We start from the raw sequence: 20,050 nt of genomic DNA on the forward strand, positions 1-20,050 counted from the left end.
TGAAAATTTAGGAACACCACATAATACATATTATAATTTTTTATCATAGGTATAGGTATACCTAACAGATGTATAAACTTATTATATATTTAACGATCAACAAAATAATGAAAATCGTCGGAAACTGTCGTATTTAATTAATAATATATTGAAAATAATGTTTATCCACGTATAACTCTACCTTGGTTTCTAAAAGATGTTATAATAATTTTAATACAATTATAAATTTAAATGTAACTTAATTTTTCAATTATAAGTGAAGAAAGTATAATCTCTATGAATTAGTGATGTTTTATAATATTATTATGTATTATAATACTATCACAACTCCGGTTAAAAGGATTTTAAAGTAGGTATGTACTCAAAAAATTGTATAATATGGACCATATTTTGTTATACATCGATCAAAGATTCATAACACACATCTCAGAAAGACCTGACAAATAAAATAACTTTTGTACTAATCATTTTATTTTTTTGGAGGGGGGAAAAATTCAAAATAGCGGATTTTTAAATCTAATTTGTATACACATTTGACATTTTAAAACGTACAAAAGTTTATTCAAATCAAATAGTTTATTTTTTATACTTTTTTAAAACATCAATATTTTTTTGACTAAATTTTAATTTGAAATGTAATAACTTTTTTTAAATATTCTTTTTGAAAAATTATTTACTATCTATATAATGTTCAAAATTGCTGTCATACTAGTATTTTAATAGTAACTATAGTATCGATTTTTATTTTTACATGTGAGGTGTTTTTCCCTGCATACGTATATACACTTATTGAAGATCTTAATTTTTGAATTTAACATAAAATGGGGTAAATTAAAAAAAACCAAAATACTTTGGTAATACAGCTAGTGCCGTGGATTCGATTTATTCGGAGGGGAGAAAATCTATTTGCATTGTTATGGTTTGATATTCAATTTCTAACAAAAACATAATGTATTGAGTTGAGACCTGAAGAAATAATTAAATTTTCATTGCCTACCTATAATATACTATGTTATTGTTTATTATATAAAGTAGTTTTGGGAGGTTTGTTCAAAAAATACCTAGACTAAAATTCTTACGAAAAAAATGACAATACCTATAGCAATAAAAAATAAATAAATACAAATTTGATTTGTCCTCTCTCTATTTGGTGGCTTGGTGAGTGATAAAACCAGCCTAACTCATATATTGATATTTAAACTATACCTAGTAAACATATTAAAAAATAATTGTTCGCAGATACTCATAAAATTAAGCAAAAATTACGAAATTGCTAAAATTCTTTATAATGATATCTGTGGCCTTGGCCACTAGATTTTTGTAATTTTTTAATTTATGATACATTACAGTAGGCACCTATAATCTAATTTAATTTAAAATTTAGTATTTAATATTTATACTGATAAAAAATGTAGGTAATAGGTACTTCAGGTTAAAGTTGTTATTTATTTAGTCAAGTCTTACATGGATCTGTGCATAATATGAAAACCCGTGTTCAAAAATATGCATTTTAAAATGGGCTATTAAACTTGTAACGGTATAAAACGATTTTTAAATTAATAAGCGTATGACTGTATAGTGTACTATACTATATACATATAATATACTATATAGGGACTATATATAAATGTAACAGAACAATACAGTTTTACATCTATCTTGAAAACGACTTTATGTAAACATAAATTTTAAAACTTTTTCTTATTTTTATACATTTATACTTATGCGCTTTTTTTGGTGAAATATTATTTCGCATTAAACACTAGACTTAAACCACAAATGTTATATTAAACGGCGAATGGTTAAAAATATATACACTGGTAACATAATATACTTAATGTCGTCACATAAGTTTTCGACGATTTTCACAAAACATAGGTTATCTAACCTTAACGTAACATCATCCAGTGTGTAGTCGTGTAATAAACATTGCACAATTATGCAAAGGAGTATGATGATTGTTGAGTAAAATAAAATACAAGACAGTGAAAAATATATATTACGATTGTTACAACTATTTTGAAACTCAAATAAAATATAAAACTTTCCAATTTTTTTCACTTTAAGCTATCATAATATCCTTGATGCCGCTTTATTAATTCTTAGTTCTAACCATTTAAACTAGACACTGATATATTTTATTATATGCCAAAAAATGATCGACGTCTTTTAAAGGGAACACGGAAGCCTGACTCTAAATGAAACAACAAGTTTGTTTCACCCGTCACGTATTGTAGTTAATAAATACAAATCTAATAATTACGAATCATAATTTCTAAATGACACCTACTTAGTTGCACAGCCAAGGGGAGGGGGCCCGAGTCAGGACCTCCCCTTGGATCATATACCTATTATTACTAGCACATTAGATTTGTTTTCTTTAGTTGAATTCTCGATGTCTAATATGGACGAAAAAAAACTATAAATCATTATGCACTAATTGTACATTTCTAAATTATTCCTCACTGTTTTAAAAAAATATTAATAGGACACACTACTTTCTTTGTTCGAAGCTTTTTTTTTTAGCAGCTCTACCTGCAACTCCTTCGGGGACTGATTATTAAGTGTATTAATGATGAGCATATTATACTCGATTATTCTTAAAAAAAAACTACCTGCACCTATGCGCAAAACCTGTTATATTTGAAGTTGTCTCGTACAATTTTCATTTATTACGAGTATAATATTATTGACGTGACGGATGTATTCCAATCGAGTTTAATATTTAAACTATTATAATATGCGATTAATATTGTGGTTTACTTTTGTTGCCAATATATAGGTGGTGAGATATGGAAACGAAGGTATTGCGCCCAAAAGTCTGTGTAGGAATGACAGCTCGCAATATTATTATGGATGACAAAATGGCGGCAAGGAGACGGTCAGCCGGCTGCCTTGCTCATCCCAAACGCCAGCAAATCCTGCCGCATCGAGAATGTATTGTTTCTAACGGACGGGATCGTTGCTTGCCCAAGAATGAGCTTAGCAAAACCCAACTTAAAAGACTTTCGAATTTACTTTAGTCTATAATTTCTTTTGTTTACGTATAATGTATGTAATGTATAAATAAATATCTGCGTATCAGTCGAATCGTGTTATATAATTTTAAGTATATATTATTATTATTATTATTATTATATGATTAATTTACCGGTGTAAATCAATAAACTCAAAACCAAAGAACGATGCCATTCGAGAAACGAATCGAGAACAATCAATGTGAATAATTGATGTATAATATTGTTATGTATTACATCAAACGAGTTTTATAATCTGTGAACATTGTGTAATGTAAAAATATGAAGAGGGTTACAGCTTGTTCGTACAGACAATTCATGTCCATTACCATAATGAATATGTTGCTATTGATTTTTTTCACTTAAAAATAACCGTAACCGACGAATAGAACCTCGTAAAGTGATAATGACTAATTTAATAAATTTAAACATGAAAAGACACTTAATCTTGGTAGTATGCTATTAACTTTTGACACGTAAAATAAGTAAAATTACAATAAAACTTATTTTAAAACTACTTATTCGTTACATAAATTTAGAGATTTTTTTTTTTTAATTCGAAACAAACGAATTCTAGGGATTGTCGTTTTTAAATAGCATAGTTTCCAAAAAAAATATTTTATACTTAAATAAAATAAAATACATTACCATAAATATGAATAAATAATACAGTTTCTGATAATTTTCAGTTTTCACATAAATAACTTTTAATTTGAGCGCTACCACAATGTCTTGTACCTGTACAACTTAGAAATATTTTGAATATACTACATTCGTAATTAAAAATTATAGCATAATGAAATCATAAAAAAATTTAAATAATTTTCTTATAGTTAAGAATTCGATTAGTTTTTTTGTAACATATTATATAATATACATATATGTAATAAACGATTTACTAATGGTGGATAATCTGTTTTTCCTTAGCAATCTTGATGAGGATTTAAAATGACACCTATAATCGCATATTATGCCAACCATGATGAAAATCTAGTATTAAACTCCATTATTAAACATAATAAATCAAATAATGAAAAAATAAAGTTTAAATTGAAATTAATAGATATTATAGTGGTGAAAAAAATATTTAATTAACACATCACAAAACAGCCAGAGGCACAGGTAGAATCATAGAGGATATAATATATCGTCCATTAAACATATTATATTAAATAACAGTATATTTAACATAGGTATATTAAATAGTTATTATATTACAATATATTTCTGTAGTACATGGATATAAGACATTTTTACGCACAAAACAGTAAATAATATAAAATTATTGTAACATAACAATATTTGGTTAAGTATAAAATTAAATCAGAGCCATAGGTACACACGCAATTAAAAAATGTATACACGGAACAACTATAAAATATATGATATTTCTTAAGAATAACTTTAGAGCTAAGAATAACAAGCCAAAATTGATCTCTCGATTACTTAAAGGCTATAGCACTTAAATAATATAATATTTACAAATATTTAACAATACCTATTACAATTTTTGTTTTCTTAGTATTCAAACTGTACGACTATGCAAGTATAAAACCTTCTCAGTAGAAAACCATTAATAATTTAAAAGATATTGTTTTGAAGTAAAAATCAACGCAATCGTTACACTTCTTCGTAATAATTATATTGTATAAACGAACCATATCTTTATTATCCCAGTTTTAAAGTATAATAAAATGTTAATATTCATAACTGTTAATTGTATGTAAAGAAATTGTAAGTAATACGTTCATTTCTTGTTGTATTTTATTATTATATTTATGTTTTTTAACTGTGTTGATAACTATAGCTATGTTTATCATTAAAACTGTACATTTATTTATGTTCTCACAAAATGTATTAATTTATTATTTTTCTTTCTATTTAATACTTTGATGAACAAAAAAAAAATGTTAAATAATGTAGTCAATACAATTTATTTATTCAATTTAATTATTATACAGTAGGTATAATATACAGTTTAATCATTATAATAGATATTGTTTCATTATGTACTTACCTAAACAATTTTTTTATTTATTTTTCATTAAATCTCAATGCAATGTAAATAAATGTAATGTATATATACTACGAATAAACTTATTTTTAAAAAAATATCATACCCACCACATTTATATTATTGTTTAAACAATATACCGAGGTCATAACTGCATAACAGTTAGACTTGCAAGTTACAATTACTGTACAACTCACGTTATCTTTTCATGAATATCAGCTATCTAATCATTAAAGTTAATAATAAAAAAAAAGTGTTGAAATTATCTAGATAAGTAGCTTTTTAACTTTACCTTAAATGTTTTTAAAAATCTTAAAAATGTATCAAGATATACAAATTACTTATATAGATAATTAGAAAAATGTTTCGAGTAGAAACTTTTCAGTTTTTAATCAAATTGTCTTTACATTTATTTTTTTTTGATTAAGTATTTTAATTTACTGAAATTCACCATTGGCATGGAAACATCAACCATAATATTATAAAATATTCCAACTCATTGGCGTGCATAAAAACAAAACTGATGTTGCTCAAATAATTTCAGATGACCTAACCCTAGTTATATTATATACTTATATCTACCAATAAAATGTTCTATATTGCTACTATCAATACCCTCCCACTCGTATTTAAGGTGTTGTATACAAAATACTTGAACTCTATGTTACATATGCCACTAATTAATGTTAAACTGAAAATCAGTTTAAAATCAATTAGTTATATTATAATATTTGTGTTTATTTCAGTATTATCAACTAAGAACTATATATTAATAAATATTAAATACCAAATACACACACACACACATGCCTACGTATACACGTGTAGGTATTGATGTGTATACGTAATATTTAGTTTCCCATGTCTTCCTCCTACATCAAACAGTTTACCATAATACCGACTGTGCTCTTTCCCACTCACTCATCGTAGAATGCCGAATGATCAATCAAAGTAAAATATTATTATGTTAATTTATATTTTTGTTCGTACTAAATGTTTACTTTAGTTTCAACTTTCAAAACAATAATATTAATCTGCTATAATATGGGCACTGTGTCCTAAGATTGATTATACACGCTTTATTCGGCTGTACATAATATCCATCTAAATCTGCACTCACTTAAACAGGACACTGAAATCCGTAAAACTGTACAATCAAACGCCTATTGTTAAAATGTATACATTTGTATGTACATTATAATATCTGAATTTTATCTAGATTGAATGCGCTCATTCAATTATATTTATCTAAATAAAATATTTATATTTATTGGTTAGTACTGAGTACAAACTTATAGTTATATGGGCTCAACGTAGAAATAATATTTGTCAATGTAGCATAATGTAATTTCAAAACGTAAAAAGTATACACAATATGTACTTCTTAATATGATATTTTACACGGACGAAATTACAGTAGAAAGACAATTACGATTGAATTAAATAACACAATAAATTGCGATGGTAAGAAATGCATTTCTTCATTTTGGTGGTTGGTCTATTACTTTACTGACCTCGACCATTCATTAAAATAGCTAGTGATTTTAATTTAAATAGATTTAAATATTTAATCTACTAACCGACATTTAATGGCCCCAAAAGTTAATGAGTTGACACTGGCGTAGTAGCTGATCATCTGGTTAAACAAATTATAAATTTCATACTGAAAGCTTAATTGGTGAAAAGTTCTATGCCATTCTCAAAAAAACGCTACTCAGCCGTTATAATTTATCATGCTATCAGATAAATTGTTAATAAATTATTACCTATAATCTGTACCTAATAAAAAAAAAAGTATTTCGGCTAATAACCTTAGCAGTTGAAGCCTGTAAACAAAGAAAAATGTATATATAACAATGCAACTAGATGATGTTTTAAATGCGTTATAGTGTTATACAATAAAACTCCACATATTGCGTATAAAATTGTGTTCTTGGCCGCAACTATGTACCTATATTGCCTATACAATACGCCGCTCTATAATATTAAATTAATTTAATATCGTGTATTATACAGAAACACAACATGGTAAAATCAATACATTCATCTAGAGGTGACGGTAATACCGGTATATCGATTTGAGGTCGATATAACGGTATACCGTCCAATTTTTAAAAACGGTATACCGGTAATATCGAAAATACCGAAAATATCATAAATATCGATACACCGAAATATCGAAAATATCGATAACACCGAAATTAGTAATTTAATATTTTAATTTATTTTTAAACTGTACAAAATTTCTAGTGGGAAATTACTACGGGCCTTCGATATAGAAACACTTATATAATAAATAATAAATATATTATCTCAAATACCGGTGCGGGTCGGACCGTCGGGTCCGTATTGTTTTGTTTTTACCGTTGTCGCGTGTTGCCGTCGTCACAGTATTAATATTTAATTCTTAATAGTCAAGACAGTCAAGTGGTTTGTGGAGTTTGTGCAGTGTTACGGCAGAAAACATTTTTATGAATATTACTCGTATTTGGTTTCAAAAGTGTTTAGATTTAATTAAAACAATGGGTAAACAATCTCCGATTTGGAACTTTTTCAATAAAACTGGTAAAAGTACTAGCAAATGCAATACTGATAATATTGAAAATACCGGAATACCGATAATATTGAAAATACCGAAATATCGAAAATATCGAACCAAAATACCAGTATAACGATATTTTCGGTATACCGACTCATACCGGTATAAAATATCATACCGAAATATCGAAGGAAAAAAAATACCGTCACCCCTACATTCATCGCTCCACTCGGAATCTAAAATCACTGCATTTGAAAAACGAATCTAAGCGAAGGGGGTCTGTCATCCTATATTAAGTATAAAATATAATACATATATTTTGCGATATTATTGTTACTAACGTAATTTATTTTACTATAATGAAGTCATTAACTATTGATATTATCAACCGAATACAAACTTCTTTTAAAACGTATAATATACGAATGAAATTGGCTAAAGAATTAAAAATATATACTGCGACAAATCGGTGATGTGGATAAACACCGTGGATGAGTATATTTGTTTAACACTCACCATATTGATTATAAACATTAAATAAATAATATATTCATATTATTCATTAATCATAGTAAAGTCAACTATATATGATGAGACAATAACACAACATGATTAAAACTAATGTGTATGTCATATAGGTACCTACTTATCAGTTATCTTGAAATTATATTTATTTATTTACTAAAGTGAACGATTTAAATATAACTTTCATATTTATTATTTGATATTGAAAGAGTACCTACATTATAGTGAAATGTCTAAAGACTATACAAAAAATATATCAAAATCAAGTTACATGTAATATATAGTAAAACGTATGGATTGAATACCATAAGTTGCTCGTCGAAATAAAACGTTATAAATAGAAGTTAACATCGTACAAAAAACTAAATAGGTAGGTACCAAATTATTAATCAATATGGAAAATATTATCTACGGGAAGATAGTTTTTGACTTTGGAAGAATCTCGAGATTTTGAATGATGCAGAAACAAACTATAATATCGTACCTTGTAAGAATCATAAATATCTTTATCGATAGACTTTCGAAATTAAAACGAAAGAGAACAATAATTGATCACGTTATGGAAATGTATTGAGTACTCACGGACAAAAAATCGATATTATATAATGACTACATAATATTATCATGACATCAACTTTATAATATATTAAGCTATAAAAATTATGTTTTTACTTTTTATACATTTTTAGAAGTTATAATGTCCAATTCATTTGGACACCAGGACATTGCGAAATGTACGGAAACAATATAACTGACCAACACGCAAGAAATGCAATAGTATCCGATGCCTCCAAACAAAAATACAGCACAATATTAGACGAAAAAAAACACATAAGAACAATCATACCGAATACATGGCAAAATCACTGGTTAAACCAAAACCATAAATTACGTGAAATAAAACAAAACATAAATCCTTGGCCACAATATAAAATCTCAAGAAAAACAAAAATAATAATAAACCGACAGAGAATCGGCCACACCCACCTCACACATGGATACCTCATGAAAAAATAACCACCGACGGAATGCACCTAATGCAAAGTTACTATCAACGTTAACACCTGATGACAGAATGTATAGATCAAACAAAGAAGAAATCAACGAACCTATACGAAATAATCTGACAGCCAGAAAACGTCACGTCATTCCTGTGGACCATAAAAATGGAGAAATACATTTAGAATTAAATAGTTATAAGTTACAAAGTCTCCCAATATTATTGTAATCGAATTGTTTCCAAAGGATATATTATATTATAGATTTATTATTCAGTTGGCCGTTGACATTTGTAACTAACAGAAGTCTGTAATCGCGATTTCTGTGCATTATTGTTATATTTGAATTACACGTTTGCCGTTTTGTGATAAATTATACATATTATGTCCTCTGATTTAAAGTGTATGAGTAACATGTAATATTCGATTCGCTAAATTGGATATACCTATAAAATGCTATGTATATCTGCTACTCTCTTTCACAACAATAGTATTCTTGTATATCTGCGTCGGAAATCAAATGTGTTTCATTAAAAAATAGAATTTAAAAATATTTCTGTGACGATTGTGATCGAGATCTCAATAACTTGCCTGACTTAAAAGTACTGATAAAAAAATTGCTTGTTGAAGTCAAAGGTTTGAAAAACTCTCGCGCGATAAATTCAAACCATTCATTTGATAATGAGTTGATTGTTAATGAAATCAATGATCGAAATAGTCGTGCAACGAACCTCATTTTTTATAATGTCAAAGAATGTCACTCCGATATTATAGAAGAAAGAATTTCTCACGATTCAAATCAGGATAATAAAGTTATTATATCTATTGGTGTTGACTCACACCGTTCAATGTTATTCGCTTGGCTCAGGGGCGTCATTTCAACTTTTTTTTTGTTGGTGCCAAAATGCTTGCCGGCCATTCAGATCATTACCGGGCCACATAGAAAAAATTTTTGGTGGGAGGAGGGGGGGTCAAGCGGGGACAAAATCTGTAGAATATTTTTATGACTTATTTAATATGTCACTTAAATTAGTATGAAAATATTAAATATCACAATATTGTTGCTATTTTTGGTATTTTTAACGAACTATGTGTAGGCACTTTTAATGTATTTATCTTATATTGTGGATACCAGTGTACAGTGCATTTATTTACACTTGGTAAATAAATGTATATGGCCGTATGGGTATAAATCACCTTTATAATAAAATACCTAACCGAACCTAACCTACACATTTTTTCTCCCTGCATACTCAAAATATATAATATAGCTAGCTTAATAAAACCAGAAATTTATTTTATGGGTACCCTTCTTCACAATCTTTGTGTTATAATTTTATCAATTATAATATTGTGGGACCACAAAACCACATCAAACATTAGTACAATACATTTTTTTTTAATACCGAAAAAATATAACATTTATATACTATAAAACACTTAGGTATATCGGTGCTTATATTTATTGTTGGCAGACCAAAGAAGGCGTTTTAAAAAAAAGTTGGTGCAAATGTACACCCTGCACCTCCCCCCCCCAAAAAAAAAAAAATGACGCCCCTGGCTTGGGTCGTTATTAAAGTGGTAAATTACGCCCAATTTAAGTAATATTTATATTATTTTATGATACTCCATCTAATACATAATATGATGTTCTTAAAAATAAACGTAAACCTTCTCAAAATGTTCCTCCTTCTCCGATAAATATTAATTCTGATCGTACTCTCTATCAAAAGGATTCCATTAAGAAGCTACGTGAAAAGTCGACAGATCGCTTATCTAATGGGGAAATCGGTTTAACAATCAAGTTTATTAAAGGCATTCCAAGAATAGTAAAAAAATGTAGAAGTTTCAACTTCACAACCTCAATCTATGGATTTTCAAATCTCCATGTAGTTTATTAAAATGTTAGAAGTCTTAGAACCAAACTTCTTTTTTTTCGTAATTCTGTTTTACATTTTTGTTGTGGCTTATTGTTGATAACTGAAACATGGTTAAATAATTTCTATAAGTAATTTGGAGTTAGGCCTTTGTAATTACAATGCATTTAAAAACGATAGACATAGTATTTTAAATAGTAGAGGAGGTGGGGTTCTATTGACAGTTAATAATAATTTAGATTGCTCTTTAATTAACGTTGATATTGTTCCCGGCATTCAACACACTGTAGTGCCATTAAAGATTAATACAATTAATATTCTGTTAGTTTGTGTGTATACATATACCTCCATCAACACATAGAGATATGTATAGATAGCATTGTGAGATTGTTGAAAATATTATTCATAATTATTTTAATGTAATGAAATCAAATATAATAATATGGTAACAGTAATCAAATTTCGATTGAGATATTATTACCAAAAATGTCTAAGCTTAAGTTATAAGTTTTCAGTTTCTTTTAACTACTGTAAAATATAGTTTAAAGTTTATATACTTGAAAAGCTGTTAGTTTAATTTTTCAGATTGTACAAATTATATTAAAATGTATATTATGTTTAAGATATAGATTAGACTCCATTGGGCCCCACGAGAGTCTCAGTGAGGTTCAGTATTCTCGTTACCGAGAAATGAATAAGTTTAATATGAATCATTAAATAAAAATGTGCCTACTGGTTTTTAGAATTTAATATAAGGGTATACAGTAAAATATACATTCATTTTACAGTACCGACTATAATACCAACTAGATTTGTAAAATTTAAAATTCGAAGTCTAACATTTTCTCCTAATACTGACAAACAGTAAAATCATTACAATTATGTGTGTTTTTTTAATTACCTATGTCTTTACCTAGATCGCCAACTCACATGAGCTGCTCACATATGCAACAAACGACTAGTTCCCAACAATCGTCAAAGACAGGTTCACCTCCTCCTTTCGTCCAAACATGTCACACTACATAATAAAATCCTTATCAATAAGCTACTCCTCAAACCTATCTGGTCCTGCAGAATTCAACTCTGGGGATCAGCCAAAGACTCAAATATAAACAGAATCCAAACATTTCAATCCAAGTGCCCCCAGAAGATAACTAAAGCTCATTTTTATGTATCCAATGATACTCACACAGGGACCTCCTCATTCCGACATTAAAAAACGTTGCTAAAACTCTATATAAACATTTCCACCTTAAACTAGCAAATCACCGAAACCCTCTCATTCAAAACCTCTCTTCCCGAACAATCCCAAGTGACCCTACCCGACGTTTAAAGAGTATCTGGTGCCGTGACTTACTAGACGACTAACCACTATATAGGTACTACGCATGCCATGAGGTAGGTACTATTATTGAATAATTTCTTCAATCAAGCCAACTAAGCCCTCGTATGTATCCCTCCATCTATTGTGCTTATTGTAAAATATTTTATACAGATTGTACAAATTAAAATAAATATGACAAAAAAAAATTTATTTTTATAATCTGTTAGGTACAACATTTATATTTACAAATACAAAAAAAAATTTTTTTGTGTCTTGACACGATCAGTAGTCAAAATAAAGCTTTGATTTTTAATTATTATACTCAGTGTCTCAGTGTGTAATCATATGTTTATTTTTAGTTTCATTGTATTTACTAAATAATAATATACGAAATTGTGTTTTCGAATAATAATTTATTGCTTGTATTAAATAGCTACTCCATAGATCATAATAGTGAACTAAAATGGTTATTATAGGTTAAAATAACAAAGTTCGTGAACATTTTAGTTTAGTAGGTGTAGGCATAATAAATGTTGTAAAAATGTATTTTTGATACTGTTAGGCTACTGTAAAGTCTTATGAGAATCATAAGACTTAATATAGTATAAGTATATAAGTAATATATAAGTATTCAATTGTTAGGATTTTTTTTTCGGAAATATTAATTTTATAAAAGGTACCTAATATAATATAATATAATATAGGCGATCAAAAACTATATACAATGAATGTTAATACTTAATAGTTAAAAACTATTAACTATCCATTAATTTATCAATAACAATTAAGACTTTAATATTAGCAGCAATCGTGATCATTTCACAAATTGTTTTTTAACTATTCTTAATTTAATTTACAATCATACTTTTGGCATTTATCCCCAAGTGATCTGTGACTAATCATTTAATGATAAATTTAATAGTAATTACATTAATTGGTTTATAAATTAGAATAAACTGCTTCCAGCTTCTACTACAGTCTACAAACTTATTTTATATTTTTAATTTTTAAAATGCATTCTACCACTTTGCGCCTGTGACGCTAGACATTAGACCTTAGACACACATTTCCAACCCCGCACAATAAAGTGCCTTAAATATTTTATTTATATCTATATTTGTTTTGAGTGTTACTGCTAGCCGCTACTCACCTCAAGATTTCAGGTCATGGATATTATTTTTGTGTCTGTTCACGCCCATAAATCATAATATGCGTATTTTAACTACTATTACATATTTATCTGTAACTTCATATTATATTCTAATAAATGAAAAAATATGTTGCCAAGTAGGTATGTAGTGTTATGTATATTATATAATATAACATTACTGTAATATATAGTTTGTCATAAAAAAATTTACTATTAGGAAAATGGCAAGTGCATCAAAAATTACATTATAATTAAGCTTAAAATGTTACAATAGTGAATAGATAATGTGTTTAAAAAAAAAAAAAAATGTTTGCGCGTATTTAAATTTGAGCATGATTCACAATAATTTTTTATGATCGTCTAAAGTCGGAATTTTGACAAAATTCGTCAAATTCACGAAATATAACAAATTATTTTAAATTAGAAATTCATAAAAATTTTATTTTTATATCTAAGATTTTAAAATTTAATTCAAGATTCTTTAGAAGTTTTTCCACCTTTGACCGAAAGTAAATGTCTTCTGGAAATTCAAATTAATTATTTATGAGCGTTGGAAGTTCAAATTTTCACGAATTGTACCTGCAACTGTATTCACTCGATTTCTCATGAAACGATTTTCTTAATTGTTATCAAAAAATGAATAACTAGGTAGGTACCTACTCTACATTTATACCAAATGTTTATTTTATCAGTTTCTATACTTGATAACATTTTCAAAATATTTTGACCCGTTTTAGCTGTTTTCAGATTTTTTTTTATAATTATTGATCAATTCGCTTCAACAACATATGTTATTAGTGTATACACTGTACCTATATAAGACAGTATTTTTTTTTTAATTACAATTTCAATTTCTTTAAACGTTAATTAATTAATATTATTAATATAATTATTATATATTTCTAAATGTTATTTAAATATATTATTGTGTACACAACAGTCAACAAATATTATCGCCATCGTCGACACAATTGACAAGCGTGTCCGGATTCGACAGTCAGACTCTTGTGGATCGATAAGCTGGTAGGCGCATAAACACAATGTACTTTTATATAAACACAATGTGGGGTTCATAGAACAATAGTAAGTTATAGTTATAATTATTTTAGTTTCTGAGCCGTGCGATGAATATATTGATTTTAAAATGATGCGCACAAAAATGTCTCCACACCGGTAAACATAATATACTTTAACGTGGACAAAACCTTCAATATATTATTTTATTGGGGTTTAGATTACGTAACAAAAAAATTGTTAGTTTGTGTTCTTTATGGGTCCCACACTCCCTGTACGTGAACATATTCATGTTCAGTGGGGCCATTATTATATTTAAATAAATAAAATCGTACTATTTAATGTGAAAAACATGAAACAGCATTTTACCGTGTAAACAGAATAATTTTATTACATCATCTGATCATCATAATTTAATGAAAAATGATGAAACAATATTTTATGTTGAATGAATGAGTTATTTACAATTTGTATAGTAATTATGCCGAAAAAATGATATACAATACAACCAAAGTTGCAAAAACAATAAATATAATTATTTTAATGAAAAAAAAATCCATCAGACAAGACGAGGCGATGTGGGTAATATGTGATGGCGAGCGGAAGGTGATGCAGACGGTGATTGCCAGTGGTCACCTATATCTATCTACAGCGTTCTCACGGCCGGTCCTGCGGGGCAGACGATAGTCGCCGCGGGCGCGTTTGCTCTTGACGCGAAGACGACCATGGCAGCCGGCGAGAGCGACGACGACAGTTGGCGACGAGCGGCTAGTGCGCGTCATGTCGTGCGCTTCATGATGGAAGTAATAGAAGTTACTTATACCACGGTGCGCTTCACGGTACTTCAGGCGCTGAAGACGACTGTTGTGCCGGCGAACACGGTGACCAAAGTCCGACGAAGACCATAATGTCGGCTGACGGGATCAGACCGCTGGGCGAAACTGCGAGAGAACCGACGGACAGCATCGAAACGCGCCGCTGTCTTGATACTCTGTCCGTGGTTTTCGCCCTGGCGTCCCGCCGGCACCGGGTCTGCCGCAGCCGATGGCCCCGCCGTGGAGTCGCGCACCGCTGAACTCTGAAACGTTTCGTTTCCTCGAGCCCGGTGCTGCTGACTGCCGTGTTCCTGTATTTATAGTCATTCGTCGCTCACCCGCCGTGACCTCCGTGGTATCCATTGCCGCCGTCGTCGCGTCGTCGTCGTGTCGTCGTCGTCGCTCTCGGACCGAAGCAGCAGGACGGCGTCTGCTGAGCTGCCAGAGAATCTCGCGTGTCGACCGAACTCGAGCACGCGACGTCCACGATCCCGTCGCGGTACAACAGCTGCAGAACAGCAGCTGCAGAATACACGTACGGCCTTCGCAATACCTCTCCAAGCAGCGGAGACGATTCTCGCCGTCCTCCTGCGTGGAGTTGCGCGTGTTTCAAGTGTGACCTCCGGGTCCAGCCAGCCGATCAAGTCTCCAAAACTGTTCTTGACCTCCAGTCCCCTGGCCGGGGTGACGTCACTTCGCTCCTCTTCCGCTTCCCGAGCCGTCGGCGCGACAACCACGTCGTCGTGGATCGTTTCAACCGGTCCAGCTTTGGAATTGTCGTCCGGTTGAGCGATGTTGTACGCGTAGTCGCCGCCCGCATACTGGGTCACGTAAAACAAAAGGCCCGCTAGATTACCGATGGACTGTTCCTCATCAATATCTTTCAATCGTCTTAGTTTTTCTTCCATTAGTTCGTAATCGATGTAGTTAATGATTTTGTCTAAGACGTCCTTTGCGATTTCTTCGATTTCGTGGGTCGTTTCGTTATTTTGTGATTCAGCCATTTTATCAGGTAAATTGCGAATGGGCCGATAGTTTAAAACAAACACCGTTCATTAGGAGCCAGCGAGTAAGCATCATGTTATTATTAATCGACCAGCATCGGCTGGATTTCGGGACCGTTTATTTTTTCAAACACCATTATTTGTATCATTGTTGATATACCAGTACTGTACTCACGTTATAACGCCTAACACCTTCTCATTCGCAAAATTAAACATAATATATTAAACACTAAACTAATTTTCATTAAAAAAAAAAACACAAATGAAACCAGATAATAATAATAGTAACAAATAACAATAATATAAATTCTACAGTATGGAACACGAACGGTTTCAAAAAAAAAAAAAATACGAAGAAATCACTTTATTAATACAATTTCACAATACAGACATCATATGCGTCCAAGAAACAAATTTTAAAAACGACAACATAACAAACTTAGTTAATTATGACGGTTATAATAAAAACAGATTAGATAGCGCAAGGGCTAGCAGTGGAGTGGACATATATGTCAAAATAAATTACCCAAGCGGTCAATTAAATATTTATACAAATATTGAAGCGATAGTGGTAACAATTAAGTTAACAAACAACGATATAAACAAAATAAGCAAATTTGCAATATATATGTATATATTTACCTAATCAGAAGTCAGTCGCCGACACGGATATTAATAATATCATAAAACAATTACTGCAATCATTCATATAATAGGTAGTAGGAGATTTCAATAAACACAGCGTAATATGGGGCTCTGACTGTAAAGTTATAGAAAAATATATTAACATAATATTATTAAATAACACTGAGCCAACAAGACTCAATCCAATAAACGGCAACATCAAACATCGACCCATCATTTGGAAGCACAGCACTAGCCACACAGCCCAACGAATCGATTGGAACGTAACACGATATCTAACCAACAGCGATCATTTTCTTATAACATTAGGTACAAATTTTACCTCAGTCCGAATACTCAAAAAATGAATCATCAGCGAGAGATGGAAATTTAAAAGACCCACATTGGACCCTATACACTGAACTATTAGAACTAGAAATATAGACAACATAAAAAATAAAGCCACATTAAACATAAACAGCATAGTAAAATCTTGCACGGACGCAATAACAAAAACAGTTGAACTTTCGATGGGAAAAAACAAGAGTAGGTAAGCCAAAGCAAACGAAGGTTCCGTGGTAGAACAGCGATATCAAAAACGCAATAAAATCGAAAAATGAGGCACTCAATATTTTCAAAAAAAAAAACAATAAATGTAAGTGATTTAATAAATCTAAATAACATAGGGAATATACAAAATATATAATTAAAAAACGATTTATGGATGACTTTCACTAATAATATAAACGAAGAAGCAGATAGCAAACTTATATGAAATAAAATACGTTCACTAAAAGGGCTTAAAACTTAAAAGAAACTACAAATTGATTAAAATATTGGCAGAAATAATCTAATAAGTAATAACTAATACAATCGAAATATCTAACAAATTAGAAAAATACTTTCATTCTAACATTTCTAAGGCTCCTCTTACAATCCCGACTTTATCAAAATTAAATTCGAAAAATAAAATATACCTATTACCAATATCATTGACCACAATAATGAAAATCAAGCACAAATCAATTCAATGATAACTACTATGGACGAGATATCATACATACTAAAAAAATTTAACAGTTTAAGCCCAGGACCAGACGGAATCACAATTATATTTATTTACAATTTTGGTCCAAAAAGTCAAATTTTACTACTAAAAATATAGAACACCATTTGGTGCGACGGATGTTTCCCGTCAACGTGGAAAAAAGGCTTAGTCATTCCTATTAACAAACCGGGGAAAGGATATCGGCCAATAACCTTGTTAAACACAATGTGTAAGGTCCTGAAAAAAAATCGTCAATTCCAGACTTGGTTGGTTCCTAGAAAAAAATAAGTACCTAACTCCGAAGTGATTTCAGTAAAAAAATCATTCCTCTTATGACAACTTCACTACAAATTGCAATATAAGAAGCTGATTCTATTTTTATACATTTTTTTACCAGCTATTTCAAGGAGACCTCTGATTAATCGTTAATAAACTAATTGTTTAGTTTACTACAATAGCGTTAAATATTTTTACGCTTAGATTTGTATAGTCTTACTACTGGATTCGAATAATTATATATTGTATTTTTAATCTGAAGTTAGTCTAAACATGCAATGAACTATATGAATATGCCTACTTTACTCCTAAGTTCCTAACTACAAAAATCATTGAATATTGACTATTATTGGCTGTGATTGACACTTTAATTTTAATAGTATTTTGAAATTAATGTAATAATTTGTTATACCTACCTACATTTTGTTTTAATACAACAATTTTTCATACATTTAACCCTCTTCGTCTATTTTTCGTTGTGTTCAGATATTTTCCTATTTGACTATGTATAGGTACTGCAATATCGGATACATGTAACATAGGTACCTACATTCATAACAACCTTACTTCGTTCGCCGGGAGAATAAAGTTGCTTTGCGCTTGCGAAAGGAGCTAAGAACCGAGGATGCTGCAAGTTGGTTGAGTTGGGGTACGATTCGTTTTGGATAGTGAGCAACCACTTTCTGTCGACGAACGGAAAGTACTTGCGATAAGCTAAAATGTAATTATGGACAACATTGAACATTTGAACACTTCAGCTTCACTCTTCAGTAATGTAGGTACCTGCCAATTTGGACTACACAAATCGCCGGACAAACCATATTATATTTGTCGGAAAAATGTTAAACCGTTTGAGTTTATATAATATTACCTACTAGCTCTATTACCTGGCGTTGGCCTGGGATAAAACTCGAGATGACAATCCAATATCCACCTGCAACGGATAGTAATAAATAACTTGAATTATTTTTAACTTAAATATTTATATTTTTCAATACCTACCTACCTAGTTTTTTTTATAAACATTTGTTATTAATGATTGTTTTCTTTAATATTATGATAAAAGTATACGGTATACCTATTAATAGGTTGGTAGGTACCTATTTAAAAAACTTTATATTAATAGGCATATAATAACAAATATACTGAAAAAGTTGAGCAAGTGGTTACCGATCTGCTGTACAATGAGTGCCTAGATGAGTCACTGTAATGGATGTGTTAAATTTGAATTAAGTGATGTAAAATCATTGCATACGAAAAACGATTCCGAGTGAAGACAGCCTATAGGTAATAGTATAATATTAGTAATTTATGTATGACATACATAATATATGCATACCTACAGCGGTATTACGGTACCTATAATAATAAATTATACATTATGTACAAATAAATATTGCAACCAAATTTACTTCCTTGTAAGTATTCGTTTATTTTATTCTAAGTTCCAAAAATATTTCATCGAAACAGAATATTTAATACTAATAAATTCCATGTATAATTAATAATTAATATAGATACATTTATAGTTTATATAATTATATGCTATATAATAATATATAATATACCTACTTTATACCTATTTAATTAACGCAATAATAATGCAATATTATATATTTTAAACAATACAGAAAATCAATCAACATTCATAAATATACTTATACACCTACAACCTACTGTTAACAATTTATTTCGCACAACCATAATGCTAATGAGCAATATTTATTATATTGTTAAATATTAAGTGATGGCGCAACTGATAAATTGTAAAAATAACTGTTGTGCTTGCGAGTGCTTGAAATGAGGCATCAAACATTATCGCTAT

The 20,050-nt window shown here is 29.8% G+C and overlaps 1 protein-coding gene across 2 annotated transcripts in view; it reads left to right on the forward strand.

Moving 5' to 3' along the window:
* LOC100167969 (protein eva-1 homolog C) overlaps positions 1-5,083 on the forward strand; it is a 227,881-nt gene extending 222,798 nt beyond the window's left edge. For both annotated transcript variants that reach the window (XM_001945599.5, XM_008185164.3), the window contains one exon: positions 2,783-5,083. In XM_001945599.5, the coding sequence (XP_001945634.2) occupies positions 2,783-2,860 (78 nt within the window). In that variant the 3' untranslated portion in view covers positions 2,861-5,083. The remainder of the gene's footprint in view (positions 1-2,782) is intronic.
* Positions 5,084-20,050: the final 14,967 nt, after the last annotated feature.

Source organism: Acyrthosiphon pisum, chromosome A2 (assembly GCF_005508785.2).
Source record: "Acyrthosiphon pisum isolate AL4f chromosome A2, pea_aphid_22Mar2018_4r6ur, whole genome shotgun sequence".
NCBI classification, from domain to species: Eukaryota; Metazoa; Arthropoda; class Insecta; order Hemiptera; family Aphididae; genus Acyrthosiphon; species Acyrthosiphon pisum.